The 16,443-nt window shown below is 44.7% G+C and overlaps 1 protein-coding gene across 1 annotated transcript in view; it reads left to right on the top strand.

Moving 5' to 3' along the window:
- The window catches only part of LOC126108218 (probable cytochrome P450 6a13), a 46,815-nt gene that overhangs the window by 13,652 nt on the left and 16,720 nt on the right, over nucleotides 1–16,443 (top strand). The window contains exons 3-4 of the mRNA XM_049913451.1: nucleotides 5,774–5,864; nucleotides 14,995–15,118. Coding sequence (XP_049769408.1) covers nucleotides 5,774–5,864; nucleotides 14,995–15,118 — 215 coding nt within the window. The remainder of the gene's footprint in view (nucleotides 1–5,773; nucleotides 5,865–14,994; nucleotides 15,119–16,443) is intronic.

Below are 16,443 nucleotides of genomic sequence, written 5' to 3'. Positions count from 1 at the left end.
CGCAATACTGGCGTATCACCCGGCGTGACGGTATGGGGTGCCATTGGTTACACGTCTCGGTCACCTCTTGTTCACATTGATGGCACTTTGAACAGTGGACGTTACATTTCAGATGTGTTACGACCCGTGGCTATACCCTTCATTGGATCGCTGCTAAACCGTACATTTCAGCAGGATAATTCACGACCGCATGTTGCAGGTCCTGTACGGGCCTTTCTGGATACAGAAGATGTTCGACTGCTGCCCTGGCCAGCACATTCTCCAGATCTGTCACCAACTGAAAACGTCTGGTGAATGGTGGCCGAGCAACTGGCTCGTCACAATACGCCAGTCACTACTCTTCACGATCTGTGGTATCGTGTTGAAGCTGCACGGGCAGCTGTACCTGTACACGCCATCCAAGCTCTGCTTGACACAGTTCCCAGGCGTATCAAAGCCGTTATTACGGCCAGAGGTGGTTGTTCTGGGTACTGATTTTTCAGGATCTATGCACCCAAATTGCGTGAAAATGTAATCACATGTCAGTTCTAGTGTAATATATTTGTCCAATGAGTACCGGTTTATCATCTGCATTTCTTCTTGGTGTAGCAAGTTTAATGGCCCGTAGTGCAATCTCTCGAACATTCTTTCTTCTATTTACTTTACTTTACACGTGGCTAAGGCCTTATCGACCATACACCTGCTCTACGAGCCTCTTCCAATTATTTCTATCCAGGGAAATTGTTGTCCAATCAGAGTTGATGCCCATCCTAGCTGCATCTTCCCGGATATTCTCCATCCACCTAATTCGAGGTCTTCCTCTTCTTCTCTTTCCTTCTAATTTCTTAGTGGATGCTATTTTGGGTAGTCTGTTCTCCGGCATCCTTGCTACATGACCAGCCCAGTTCAGTCTTCTCTTCTTTAACATTTCCACAATGGTACTATGTTTGTACAGCTCCCGTAGTTCTTCATTTTTCCTTATCCTCCACTCCATGACATTTTCATCGAAGATTGGTCCAAATATTTTTCTTAGTATTTTTCTTTCAAGTATCAACAGTTTTTCTTCATCTTTTTTCCTGAATGTAATACCTTCACATCCATATAATGCTACTGGTACAATAGTTGACTGATAAAAACGGATTTTGAATTCAGTACTAAGTGATCTCATCCTTAAAATTTTGATACAGCTGTAAAAAGTTCTATTAGCTGCTGCTAGACGGGCGTCTATTTCTATTTCTGCCCTATTGTCTCTGCTAAAAAGACTCCCTAAGTACTTGAAGTGGTCAACTGCCTTGAAAGTGAGACCATTTACGGTCAGTGGTGTATTCTTTTGGAGTTTTTTACTTATGACTAGATATTCTGTCTTTTCTTCATTCACATGAAGTCCAGTTTTCTCAGCTATTTTGTAATAATTTTCTTTCTTCTATTGGCATGCACAATTTCGTTGACATTCCTGACATGAGCGTCGTCGGTAGACAGCGAAGGACGTCTTGAACGAGGGTCGTCTTTAACTTCCACCCGGCCATTTTTAAGCTGCGTGAACCGTTCGTAACACCGAGTACAGCTCAACTACTCGACACCGTGGGCTTCCTGCATGAATTGGTGTGTGTCTGTAAAGGTTTTCTCGAGTTTCGCACAAAATTTAATGCAGACGCGTTGCTCCTCTAAGTCTGCCACTTCGAAATTCGCAAACTGTGCGGCACAGCGTTATACTCAATGCAGCACTGAACAATAACTAAGAGACTTGCAACAATGAAACTTTGCAGGGATGCCAGCCGCATTTCGCTCCAACACGCCACTTCCGCGAAATTGTGAATGTTCCGGAATTTTTTGTACAGACAACGTACACTGATTTTGACTGTAAGCCTTGTCTTACTGTGTTAAACCTTTGGCGTAAAATTATACGTTTTACTTTGTAGATTTTGACAAATTTTTTAAATTCGGTGAGTAACTAGATGAACATTTCGACTTAATTAACGGAATAATTGTTATATTTTTGCGTTCCATGCATTAAAAAGTTACCAAGAGGCACGGATTATCGCGAAATACACTCCTGGAAATGGAAAAAAGAACACATTGACACCGGTGTGTCAGACCCACCATACTTGCTCCGGACACTGCGAGAGGGCTGTACAAGCAATGATCACACGCACGGCACAGCGGACACACCAGGAACCGCGGTGTTGGCCGTCGAATGGCGCTAGCTGCGCAGCATTTGTGCACCGCCGCCGTCAGTGTCAGCCAGTTTGCCGTGGCATACGGAGCTCCATCGCAGTCTTTAACACTGGTAGCATGCCGCGACAGCGTGGACGTGAACCGTATGTGCAGTTGACGGACTTTGAGCGAGGGCGTATAGTGGGCATGCGGGAGGCCGGGTGGACGTACCGCCGAATTGCTCAACACGTGGGGCGTGAGGTCTCCACAGTACATCGATGTTGTCGCCAGTAGTCGGCGGAAGGTGCACGTGCCCGTCGACCTGGGACCGGACCGCAGCGACGCACGAATGCACGCCAAGACCGTAGGATCCTACGCAGTGCCGTAGGGGACACTGTTGCTCCTGGGGTATTGGCGAGGACCATTCGCAACCGTCTCCGTGAAGCTGGGCTACGGTCCCGCACACCGTTAGGCCGTCTTCCGCTCACGCCCCAACATCGTGCAGCCCGCCTCCAGTGGTGTCGCGACAGGCGTGAATGGAGGGACGAATGGAGACGTGTCGTCTTCAGCGATGAGAGTCGCTTCTGCCTTGGTGCCAATGATGGTCGTATGCGTATTTGGCGCCGTGCAGGTGAGCGCCACAATCAGGACTGCATACGACCAAGGCACACAGGGCCAACACCCGGCATCATGGTGTGGGGAGCGATCTCCTACACTGGCCGTACACCACTGGTGATGGTCGAGGGGACACTGAATAGTGCACGGTACATCCAAACCGTCATCGAACCCATCGTTCTACCATTCCTAGACCGGCAAGGGAACTTGCTGTTCCAACAGGACAATGCACGTCCGCATGTATCCCGTGCCACCCAACGTGCTCTAGAAGGTGTAAGTCAACTACCCTGGCCAGCAAGATCTCCGGATCTGTCCCCCATTGAGCATGTTTGGGACTGGATGAAGCGACGTCTCACGCGGTCTGCACGTCCAGCACGAACGCTGGTCCAACTGAGGCGCCAGGTGGAAATGGCATGGCAAGCCGTTCCACAGGACTACATCCAGCATCTCTACGATCGTCTCCATGGGAGAATAGCAGCCTGCATTGCTGCGAAAGGTGGATATACACTGTACTAGTGCCGACATTGTGCATGCTCTGTTGCCTGTGTCTATGTGCCTGTGGTTCTGTCAGTGTGATCATGTGATGTATCTGACCCCAGGAATCTGTCAATAAAGTTTCCCCTTCCTGGGACAATGAATTCACGGTGTTCTTATTTCAATTTCCAGGAGTGTATATGTAAAAACAGACGAATCACACTGATTTAGTGACATGAGCCATAACTAATTCATGAAGAAATACTTTCGAACATGTCTATACCTACAGCTTATTTCGCCGAATGCAAGAGAATATAAACACATTTCATGCGCTAATGCTGTCGTACGTTGTCGTCTTTATAGGCACCTTTCTTGACACTTAAAACTTTTGTATGGAGTCAGATGATTTGCTCTTTCTTATACTTCGACTTTCTGATACATGAATATATTTATAAATTTAATTACTTTTGCTTCAAAAGCGAATGCGTTGAAGATTCTTGCCGTCTGAGGCTCATTTTTAGCAACAATAGTGGATTTTGCTTTTGACGATTTATTATCACGTCTGTGTGGTTTTCCTGTAAGCTACAAATGTGTGGCTTATTTGGTGCGTGAAATAATGTAGGTCTTACATTCCATAAAGGTTTAGTACTTTCCGCATTCACTGATTTGGCTGAAAATGTAGTGAACAAAACTCTGCTTTGTTGGATAGATATACGACGTCTTTCTGCAAAAGCTCAGGTCTCCTGGTGTTTACTAACAAGTTTTTGTTATTGAAGGAAAACGACACTATTCCGTACATGTCTTACGTCACAAGAGAATCGCAGATAGACTGTCATGTAATGCACCGTTTCATATCTCCAAAGGTTCATAGGAAACTAAATAATCACAAATTTGGTGTAATTTTTTTATTAGATTTTTATGGAACTACATACACTCCTTGTTGTAAAAACTATGTTACAAATCAGCATAAACGTTCGTATTCGCAGTCATCCCAAATCATATTCATAAGTGTCACTTGCTGGCCACTTCGGGCGCTGCAATCGCTGGGGAGCAACAAAAACCAAACGGAGTGTCGCGATCATAGACCATAGATAACGCAGGCTGACCATGACGTCATTTGACTGATACCAACATATGAGTCACGTGTCTCAGATCATTACTCATTTATAGTGCGCAATTAATGACACTTTTGTTGCGGATCAAATGTGCTTTTTACTAAATGCAGAAGTGAAGACCTTCACGTATGCTCAGATAAGTCTTGTTTTGTGTCCTACAGATTTGGTAAAGTGACAAAAATCTCAGTTGTGTAAATGAATTACTGTAAAATACTTGCAGAGGTATTTCCATAAGTTGAAAGTTAGGATGGATGTTGGTTCTTGCATGTAAAACTTGGTGAATGACTAAGACTTTGAGACGAGATATCATTAATATATAGCTCACTACACCAGTATAATCAACGTTTTGTAATATATTACGCTCTCTGTCTTGATATCGTTTCGGTATCTGTACTGGATTAAGCAAAAGTCAGAAAATATATATGCTTATTTTACGTAAATATCTGATATTACGCACATAAACGAATTTCTTTTCTCACAAAAGGTTACTAAATCATTTCACACATATTGTTGTGGAATCTGTAGAAAACGAATGCTGCATTCGAAATTATTATTTTGTCTTCCACTCCTGTGGAAGCGATGAACTAAAAGAATTCAAAGTGAAAAAAAAAGTGTTCACTAAAGGACAGTAATTCTGTCGCTTGTTAAAAGAACTATCAATACATTTCAACTTAGCCACATGTAGAAACGATAAACATTGCTTTATTATCTGGAATTTCGGAGAAACTAGGTTAACTGCACTACTGCATGTATAAGAGTAGTACTACAGTTCGTTGAACTGTCAAAATCAGAGCTTGATTTCAGCTATGAACGAGAGAAACTGTAACTGTCAGTTCCACTTCACACTGGGCGTAATGTCAGAAACTCGGCCTTCTGCCCCGAGTCACGTGACTTAGATGTTGGTTTCAAGCGTTAACGCGGCAGAGATAGTGACATGCGCAGTCCCGTCTGCTTTTAGCCATGACGACATCGACATGTCGGACTAAAAAAGAGGGGAGGGGGCATCGGACTCTTCAGTTGACTCCAGCTCAGATGAAGCAGGCGATACCGCGAAACACCCAAACATACAAGAGAATGTGGTATTGAACACTTCAGTTTACATCATCTCAAATGGAGCATGCGATTCCCATCAACTCCTGAACAACAAAAGAAAATGGTATCGTAGACTTCAATTGACCTATAATACACTTCAGATGAAACAGGTGAGTCCAATCAACCCTCCAGTCAATGACATCGCTTTTACCACCAAAAACTGTACTGGTATCGTTCGTGTGTATATATATATATATATATATATATATATATATATATGTGTTTGTGTGTGTGTGTGTGTGTGTGTGTGTGTGTGTGTGTGTGTATGTGTGAGAGAGAGAGAGAGAGAGAGATTACACCGATTTCAGGTAGTGTTTTTATTTTGTATTTCTGTCCATTTGCAGGAGGTTTGCAAGGCTGCTGCTCCCCGAGTGGTTCTACCGGCGCCTTAAGGTGCGCTCTGTGCCTCAGGATGTGGCGGACTTCTTCTGTGAGGTACGTGCCGGCCTCACTGGGAAAGCATTCAATGTCAGAGTAGTGGCATAAAACAGAGCATATAATTTGTCACCATTTTTCTTCAGGAAGGGAGTATCCACTGAATTTGCTATTTATTTATTTTCTTTGTGTGAGGCTGCAGCAGGAGTTGATAGTTTGGGAACACTGTATTTTCTTTGATTGAATGAGAGCATTTGATTTTGTGGACCATGCAGTACTTTTACATAAGTAGAGTAAAAGCTTGAGATCTGGAGAGTAGAAAACCATTGGTTGTCCTCCAGTGTCTACAGATAGGAAGAGGTTTGAATCTGACTCTGTTCATGTAAAGTGATAGGTGCCACAGTGCTGTGTTCTGCATCCACTGCTCTTTTGATGCGCACTGTCTGTTAAAAAGTGTCCAGTCACTTATTAGTGAGCATCAATGTGGGGTGCGGCAAACCTTCGCCTTTGTGACAGTTTCAACTCTGCCGGGAACAGTGTCACAGTGATCTCTGAGTGTTTGTAGACGAATGGCAGCATATTCTCCCTCAAGAGCCAAAACTAAAAAAGGTAGTCATGATGCGAGTTGGGGTCAAAGCAGCCCCGAATCTACGATTTCTCTGAACCGAACCAAAAACTTGATAGCGGTGCTCCCTCCCCCGAGAGTTTGAGAGAGGACATCAGAAATTAAAAATAAAATCGATTTTTCAAAAATATGTTCAATTTGTAGCGTACATCTTTCTGAAGAGGTTGATATATCAAACATATATGTTAGAGGATATTTAAGACATGTTACTTGGTCGTGTTGTTGTTGTGGTACTCAGTCCAGAGACTGGTTTGATGCACCTCTCCATGCTACTCTATCCTGTGCAAGCTTCTTCGTCTCCCAGTACCTACTGCAACCTACATCCTTGTGAATCTGTTTACTGTATTCATCTCTTGGTCTCCCTATACGATTTTTACCCTCCACGTTGCCCTCCAATACTAAATTGGTGATCCCTCGATGCCTCAGAACATGTCCTACCAACTGATCCCTTCTTCTAGTCAAGTTGTGCCACAAACTCCTCTTCTCCCCAATTCTATTCAATACCTCCTCATTAGTTATGTGATCTACCCATCTAATCTTCAGCATTCTTCTGTAGCACCACATTTTGAAAGCTTCTATTCTCTTCTTATCTAAACTATTTATCATCCACGTTTCACTTCCATATATGGCTACACTACATACAAATACTTTCAGAAAGGATCATCAGTTATTTTGCGCCCCAAATAACTAAACGTATTTAATACTTTAAGTGTCTCATTCCCGAAACAAATTCCCTCAGCGTCAACCGACTTAATTCGATTACATTCCATTATCCTCGTTTTGCTATTGTTGATGTTCATCTTATATCCTCCTTTCAAGACACTGTCCATTTCGTTCAACTGCTCTTCCAGGTCCTTTACTGACTCTGACAGAATGACAGTGTCATCGACGAACCTCAAAGTTTTTCTTTCTTCTCCGTGGATTTTTATTCTTACTCCGAATTTTCCTTTTTTTTCCTTTACTGCTTGCTCAATATACAGATTGAATAACATCGGGGAGAGGCTACAACCCTGTCTCACTCCCTTCCCAACCACTGCTTCCCTTTGATGTCCCTCGACTCTTATAACTGCCATCTGGTTTCTGTACAAATTGTAAATAGCCTTTCGCTCCCTGTATTTTACCCCTGCCACCCTCAGTATTTGAGAGTATTCCAGTCAATATTTTCAATAGCTTTCTCTAAGTCTACAAATGCTAGAAATGTTGGTTTGCCTTTCCTTAATCTATTTTCTAAGATAAGTCGTAGGGTCAGTATTGCCTCACGTGTTCCAACATTTCTGCGGAATCCAAACTGATCTTCCCCGAGGTCGGCTTCTATTAGTTTTTCCATTCGTCTGTAAAGAATTTGTGTTAGTATTTTGCAGTTCGGTAATTTTCACATCTGTCAGCACCTGCTTTCTTTTATTTGGTCTTAAGTGTGCCAAAGTGCAGTGCCATGCCTCTTCACACAGCAGTCTTGTACCGCACATTACTGTATTTCGCTCTGTGAAATTTATTTTGTAATTGAAGCCATCAAACCTTCATTCAGAACAGTGGAAGTTAAAATGCCCTGTGGTGCTTCTTCTGGTCCAAGTAGGCCGGTTTGACAACCTACCTCTCTCTCTCTCTCTCTCTCTCTCTCTCTCTCTCTCTCTCTCTCTCTTTTTTTTTTTTTTTTTTTTTTTTTTTTTTTTTTTTTTTTTTTTTAAAGGAACTCACAGTTAATACTGGGTGGGATTATTTGTGACCCGGAGGATAAAAGCTCTTCAGAAAATTTGCACTCCTTGTTGCCTACTAGCTAAGAACTTCCTCTTTTGTGTGACATGAAATTAAATATAGGAAACGTAAAACCAGTAAAGACAAGAGAGAAGCAAGACAGTACACGTTTCTTCAGTCCTTAGGTCCTAGCATTTTTTTCTCTCTAATCTTCCTACAGCTTTACATGGCATAGTTTCCTTTCTGGAAGAGAATCTGTTACCTCATCAAAGTTCGTCAAACATTTTGCTATATGAAAAATGAAAATGTCGTTGCCTAATACTGAAAAAAGTTGTTAATACAAATAGCACCAGGGTTGGTGTGATTTCTCGATTTGATTACGTCTGTTTTGTCACTGTCTGGTAGATAAAACGAAATATGCCTTTCTAATATGGCAGAAATTGTAACACACGCCAAATAAGCAAGACTGTTTTGGCACAAACGGTCATTTTTATGTACCTCATTTATATAAATAACGCGACAGAATATAATGCATGAAGTACCAATATCAAATGCTTATTAGGCTTACGACAAGCAAAAAGTTATATGTTAGGAAATAGTTTGACATTTCAGTTATATGCTTCAGTTTGTCAAGCTCAAGATTGAAAAGTAGTAGTACAAAATTTTTATGTAAGTTTCTAAAGGTCATATTCTTCCGTATAATTTGTGTGATGTCCCCATTTCTGCTTCCTCGTCCTAACAAACAATCTTATACACTAATTCTGTAACTATTCTTGCAACTATCAAAACTTATCCTCTGGTTAAATTCACTAGCCCTTCCAGAATCACAGGTACAGTAATCCCGCATTTATTCTCCAGTTAGGCGTTACTACGCGATCGTTCAACATGTTTTCTGCTCTATTCTGAGCATAGAACATAGCGGTTGCTGACTGGAGACTGTACGACTGGATCTTAGTAGTTTAGCGGTCTGGCAAAAATTTTCTGTCAAACTTCCATTTTCTTGGATGCACCCAGAAGATAATATGTAATCTTTGTTACCTGTTGTTCCTATTCATCGTTTATTTCCACTCTGGTAATCTGAATCTATGAATTTTCCTAATAATTATAACAACACTTACATTCGCACACCCAATCAACCACATAAGCAAACAGCGATTGGAATTCACCCATTCGGGTTTATTCGGCACATCTCATATAATCCCATTCCCTTTTGTCTCCAGGAAAGGCTTTTATTTCTACACTACTGGCAATTAAAATTGCTACACCAAGAAGAAATGCAGATGATAAACGGCTACTCATTGGACAAATATATTATACTAGACCTGACATGTGATTACATTTTCACGCAATTTGGGTGCATTGATCCTGAGAAATCAGTACCCAGAACAACCACTTCTGGCCGTAATAACGGCCTTGATACCCCTGGGAATTGAGTCAAACAGAGCTTGGATGCCGTGTACAGGTACAGCTGCCCATATAGCTTCAACACGATAACACAGTTCATCGAGAGTAGTGACTGGCGTATTGTGACGAGCCAGTTGCTCGGCCACCATTGACTAAACGTTTTCAATTGGTAAGAGATCTGGAGAATGTGCTGGCCAGGGCAGCAGTCGAACATTTTCTGTATCCAGAAAAGCCCGTACGGGACCTGCAACATGCGGTCGTGCGTTATCCTGCTGAAATGTAGGGTTTTGCAAGGATCGAATGAAGGGTAGAGCCATGGGTCGTAACACATCTGAAATGTAATGTCCACTGTTCAAAGTGCCGTCAATGCGAACAAGAGGTGACCGAGACGTGTAACCAATGGCACCCCATACCATCACACCGGGTGATACGCCAGTATGGCGATGGTGAATACACGCTTCCAATGTGCGTTCACCGCGATGTCGCCAAACACGGATGCGACCACCGTGATGCTGTAAACAGAACCTGGATTCATCCAAAAAATTGACGTTTTGCCATTCGTGCACCCAGGTTCGTCGACGAGTACACCATCGCAGGCGCTCCTGTCTGTGATGCAGCGTCAAGGGTAACCGCAGCCACGGTCTCCGAGCTGATAGTCCGTGCTGCTGCAAACTTCGTCGAACTGTTCGTGCAGGTGGTTGTTGTCTTGCAAACGTCCCCATCTGTTGACTCAGGGATCGAGACGTGGCTGCACGATCCGTTACAGCCGTGCGGATAAGACGCCTGTCATCTCGACTGCTAGTGATACGAGGCCGTTGGGATCCAGCACGGCGTTCCGTATTACCCTCCTGAACCCACCGATCTCGTATTCTGCTAACAGTCATTGGATCTCGACCAACACGAGCAGTTATGTCGCGATATGATAAAACGCAATTGTGGTAGGCTACAATCCGACGTTTATCAAAGTCGGAAACATGATGGTACGCATTTCTCCTCCTTAGACGAGGCATCACAACAATGTTTCACCAGGCAACGCCGGTCAACTGCTGTTTGTGTACGAGAAATCGGTTGGAAACTTTCTTCATGTCAGCACATTGTAGGTGTTGCCACCGGTGCCAACCTAGTGTGAATGCTCTGAAAAGTTAGCCATTTGCATATCATAGCATCTTCTTCCTGTCAGTAAAATTTCGCGTCTGTAGCACGCCATCTTCGTGGTGTAGCAATTTTAATGGCCAGTAGTGTAGATGTGACAGGAATTCCCTTGTCAGAGACATCACATACACTATGCATGCGTTCAAAAATCAGCTTATGGTTCGTTCAAAAATCACCTTAGAATGTATTAAAAAATGTTCAAAAACCAACAGGGATGCATTTCAAAATAATATGTATAATCGTTAGACTAACATGCGCGGGATGCTAGTCACTTTGTGAAAAAAGGTTTCTTTTCTTCAAGAGTATGAATTTGGCACCCCCTGAAATTGCCACCGAGAGCACATATCCCAATTTCCCGCCCCCTATATCCGGACCTGGTTTGGGGCGAAGTTGACGTTCCAACTCATCCCAAAGATGTTCCATTGGGTTCAGATCAGGACTCTTGGGAGGCCGGTCTGATGCAAGAAAGCCATTCCCCCAAACCATTTGCTGCTTTATTCAGAGTGCAGAATGGAAATGAACGTATGTCGCAGTGCCTGGGGAAGTTCTGCTGCCGAGTGCAAGTCTTATTTTAGTCGTCACCACATTGGATGACTTGTGCACCAGTGATGAGGATGAAACGATGATGAGGACAACACAACACCCAGTCCACGAACGGAGAAAACCTCTGACCCGGCCGGGAATCAAACCCGGGTCCACCTGCACAGGAGGCAAGCCACAGTACCACCCAGCTAAGCAGGCGGACATTCAGAGTGCAATGTCTTGCTGATGAAAACAGCTATCATCTCTGAACAGAGTTCTGTAAAATGTTTTCACATCCTTCCATGTTTACCATTTTCTTCAGCACAATAAGGGCCCACACTCTAACCATGAAAAACATCGCTATACCTTAACACCGGCTCCTCAACGCTTGACTGTTGGCACTACACGTGATGGCAGGTAATGTTGTCTGGGCATTCACTAAACCCAAACTCTTCCACTGGATTGCCACAGGGTATAGCATGATTCGTCACTCTAAATCACTTGCACTTCACAGCAAACATAAACATAGCCAAAGCCTTGCAGACAAACAAAAATTACGCGAAGCGAAATGTAGTGTGAGGAGGGCTATGCGAGAGGCGTTCACTGAATTCAAATATAAAGTTCTATGTACTGACTTGGCAGAAAATCCTAAGAAATTTTGGTCTTATGTCAGAGCGGTAGGTGGAGCAAAACAAAATGTCTAGACACTCTGTGACCAAAATGGTACTGAAACAGAGGATGACAGACTAAAGGCCGAAATACTAAATGTCTTTTTCCAAAGCTGTTTCACAGAGGAAGACTGCACTGTAGTTCCTTCTTTAGACTCTCGCACAGATGACAAAATGGTAGATATCGAAATAGATGACATGGGGATAGACAAACAATTAAAATCGCTCAAAAGAGGAAAGGCCGCTGGACCTGATGGGATACCAGTTCGATTTTACACAGAGTATGCGAAGGAACTTGCCCCCCCCATCTTGCAGTGGTGTACCGTAGGTCTCTAGAAGAGCGTAGCGTTCCGAAGGATTGGGAAAGGGCGCAGGTCATCCCCGTTTTCAAGAAGGCACATCGAACAGATGTGCAGAACTATAGACCTATATCTCTAACGTCGATCATTTGTAGTATTTTGGAACACGTATTATGTTTGAGTGTAATGACTTTTCTGGAGACTAGAAACCTACTCTGTAGGAATCAGCACGGGTTTCAAAAAAGACGATCATGTGAAACCCAGCTCGTGCTATTCATCCACGAGACTCAGAGGGCCATAGACACGGGTTCCCAGGTAAATGCCGTGTTTCTTGACGTCCGAAAGGCGTTCGATACAGTTCCCCACAGTTGTTTAATGAACAAAGTAAGAGCAAATGGAATATCAGACGAATTGTGATTGGATTGAAGAGTTCCTAGATAACAGAACGCAGCATGTCATTCTCAATGGAGAGAAGTCTTCCGAAGGAGGAGAGATTTCAGATGTGCCGCAGGGGAGTGTCGGTACTGGCTTGTACACTCCTGGAAATGGAAAAAAGAACACATTGACACCGGTGTGTCAGACCCACCATACTTGCTCCGGACACTGCGAGAGGGCTCTACAAGCAATGATCACACGCACGGCACAGCGGACACACCAGGAACCGCGGTGTTGGCCGTCGAATGGCGCTAGCTGCGCAGCATTTGTGCACCGCCGCCGTCAGTGTCAGCCAGTTTGCCGTGGCATACGGAGCTCCATCGCAGTCTTTAACACTGGTAGCATGCCGCGACAGCGTGGACGTGAACCGTATGTGCAGTTGACGGACTTTGAGCGAGGGCGTACAGTGGGCATGCGAGAGGCCGGGTGGACGTACCGCCGAATTGCTCAACACGTGGGGCGTGAGGTCTCCACAGTACATCGATGTTGTCGCCAGTGGTCGGCGGAAGGTGCACGTGCCCGTCGACCTGGGACCGGACCGCAGCGACGCACGGATGCACGCAGAGACCGTAGGATCCTACGCAGTGCCGTAGGGGACCGCACCGCCACTTCCCAGCAAATTAGGGACACTGTTGCTCCTGGGGTATCGGCGAGGACCATTCGCAACCGTCTCCATGAAGATGGGCTACGGTCCCGCACACCATTGGGCCGTCTTCCGCTCACGCCCCAACATCGTGCAGCCCGCCTCCAGTGGTGTCGCGACAGGCGTGAATGGAGGGACGAATGGAGACGTGTCGTCTTCAGCGATGAGAGTCGCTTCTGCCTCGGTGCCAATGATGGTCGTATGCGTGTTTGGCGCCGTGCAGGTGAGCGCCACAATCAGGACTGCATACGACCGAGGCACACAGGGCCAACACCCGGCATCATGGTGTGGGGAGCGATCTCCTACACTGGCCGTACACCACTGGTGATCGTCGAGGGGACACTGAATAGTGCACGGTACATCCAAACCGTCATCGAACCCATTGTTCTACCATTCCTAGACCGGCAAGGGAACTTGCTGTTCCAACAGGACAATGCACGTCCGCATGTATCCCGTGCCACCCAACGTGCTCTAGAAGGTGTAAGTCAACTACCCTGGCCAGCAAGATCTCCGGATCTGTCGCCCATTGAGCATGTTTGGGACTGGATGAAGCGTCGTCTCACGCGGTCTGCACGTCCAGCACGAACGCTGGTCCAACTGAGGCGCCAGGTGGAAATGGCATGGCAAGCCGTTCCACAGGACTACATCCAGCATCTCTACGATCGTCTCCATGGGAGAATAGCAGCCTGCATTGCTGCGAAAGGTGGATATACACTGTACTACTGCCGACATTGTGCATGCTCTGTTGCCTGTGTCTATGTGCCTGTGGTTCTGTCAGTGTGATCATGTGATGTGTCAATAAAGTTTCCCCTTCCTGGGACAATGAATTCACGGTGTTCTTATTTCAATTTCCAGGAGTGTATAATCCAGCCTTCGTTGCCAATGAATAGCAGTCAGCGTGGGTGTGTGGTCAAGGTGGCTGCTGTGGAGGCCCGTACAGAGCAGCATTCAGTGAACAGTCATTGAGCACACACTGTTCGTAGCTCCTTGGTTCATCTGGGCAGTCAGTTCCTCAATAATTGCATGTCTATTCCCTGGTACACATCTTCAAAGCTTTCACTCACTCCTGTCAAAAATGGTTCAAATGGCTATGAGCAATATGAGACTTAACGTCTGAGGTCATCAGTCCCCTAGAACTTAGAACTACTTAAACCTAACTGACCTAAGGACATCACACACATCCGTGCCTGAGGCAGGATTCGAACCTGCGACCGTAGCGGTGCCAGACTGTAGCGCCCAGAACCGCTCGGCCTCTCCGACCGGCTCACACCTGTCATCTAGGGCCCACGGTGGCACGTAAAGTGCCCCCCGCCACACACCGTTGGGTGGCTTGCAGAGTATAAATGTAGATGTAGATGGTGCACCACAGTTTCCTTGTTGCCGTTTTGCCACGTGTGGTGTACTTCAACCATAGCAGCACCCGTACAGCTTAGAAACTTAGTTGTTTTAAAATACTTCCACCCGTGGCCTGGAAACCAGTGATCGTGCCCATTTGAACTTCAGATAAATTTTAAATTGCTCTGTTTACACATTACGAGGACTTCTCTGTTTTCCACATTGCCCTGACCCGCTTTATATACCCTTCACTGCTAGTGCTGCTGTCTGCTGTCTTTGGTTGTTGCATGTTGACATGTAATGTAGGCTACGATGACATTCGTGTGACTGGACCGTGTGTCTACAGACTCATTTGAGGACCGAGTAGCTGTGGCTGTTGTGGTTCCCTTACACGTATGTTGTGTGTGTATTTCAGGTAGTGCGTCACTCGATGGACGAGCGCGAGCAGTCCGGCGTGGCGCGGAAGGACTTCCTGCAGACGCTGCTCGACCTGAGGAGCGAGGGGCGCAGGGAGGGCGACAACTCCCTGGGCGGCATCGGTACGTCTCTCCGTGTGCCGATAAATCCGGCACTTTTTAACACTTCCACTATGTATATTTTTTGGAGTTATCTTAAGGGGGGTTTGACGTCAAACGGGCCGACTTGGAGCAGGAGAGGCATCACAGGACATTTTAATTACCAGTGTCTATACTTTTACAAATAAATTCATCAAACTTTGTCAGCATCACCAGGAATGATTCAGGATTCACACTAATTGCAGTGGAAGTTCAAAAACATGACAAAAAAATTTTTTGTTACGTGTGAAATTTCATCATTTTTTCACTTACTAATGACTGTATTTGTTGCTATAGGTACACTTTTCTTCATAAGTTAGAGAGATTCTTCGATGAATTTTGCAGAGCATACATACCATACTTACAGGTGTATGAAACTCTAGAATTTATTTAATTTATGAAAAAACGAATGATCTGTTGGATTTTAAACTTCGTGTTTAGAAAAAAACACAAATTTTGTAGTTAATTACCTGAATTTTTACCACAGTTTTTAATAGATTTGGAAAATTCTAGAGTTTCATAAACCTTTAAGTATGGTTTGTACGCTGTACAAAATTCATCGAACCATCTCTCTTACTGTGAAGAAAAGTGTACCTATAGCAACAAATGCTGCCATTAGTAAGTGAAAAAAATGATGAAATTTCACATGTAAAAAAATTACTTTATTATGTTTTTGAACTTCCACTGCTATGAGTGTGAATTCTGAATCCTTCCTGGTCATGCTGACAAAGTTTTACGAATTTATTTGTAAAAGTATAGACAGTGGACATTAAGATATCCTGTGGTGCCCCTGCTGCTCAAAGTCGGCCTGTTTGACGTCCTACCCCCCTTAATTAAAGCCTAGTCACATGCAAAAATATGAAAAAATGTCGCTCATTGTGGGAATGGGTAGCACCTACAGGGTTACTCGGAAATATCTCCAGGGTTTTCGAAGATAACTGTCCAAACACTAAAAGATATACAAAAACAGACACAGAGTATCTCTCCAAATTTTAGCTCACATTGCAGCTGCTCAATGTCAGCACCATTTGTAATGCTGGAAATGTCAATACGGCATGCAGTTTTCTGACTCAGATAAATTGGCCGTGCGGTCTAACGCACGGCTTTCTGGAGTGGGAAGAAGCGCCTGGTCCCCGGCACGAATCCGCCCGGCAGACTTGTGTCGATGTCCGGTGAGCCGGCCAGTCTGTGGATCGTTTTTAGGCGGTGAGTCCGGGCTGGTTCCCCTTATTCCACCTCAGCTACACTATGTCGGTGATTGCTGCGCAAACAAGTTCTCCACGTACGCGTACACCGTCGTTACTCTACCA

The sequence above is a fragment of the Schistocerca cancellata genome, chromosome 11 (genome assembly GCF_023864275.1).
Source record: "Schistocerca cancellata isolate TAMUIC-IGC-003103 chromosome 11, iqSchCanc2.1, whole genome shotgun sequence".
In the NCBI taxonomy this organism is placed as follows: Eukaryota; Metazoa; Arthropoda; class Insecta; order Orthoptera; family Acrididae; genus Schistocerca; species Schistocerca cancellata.
Note: the sequence above shows the minus strand (reverse complement) of the source record. Positions and strands in the feature narration are given on the sequence as shown.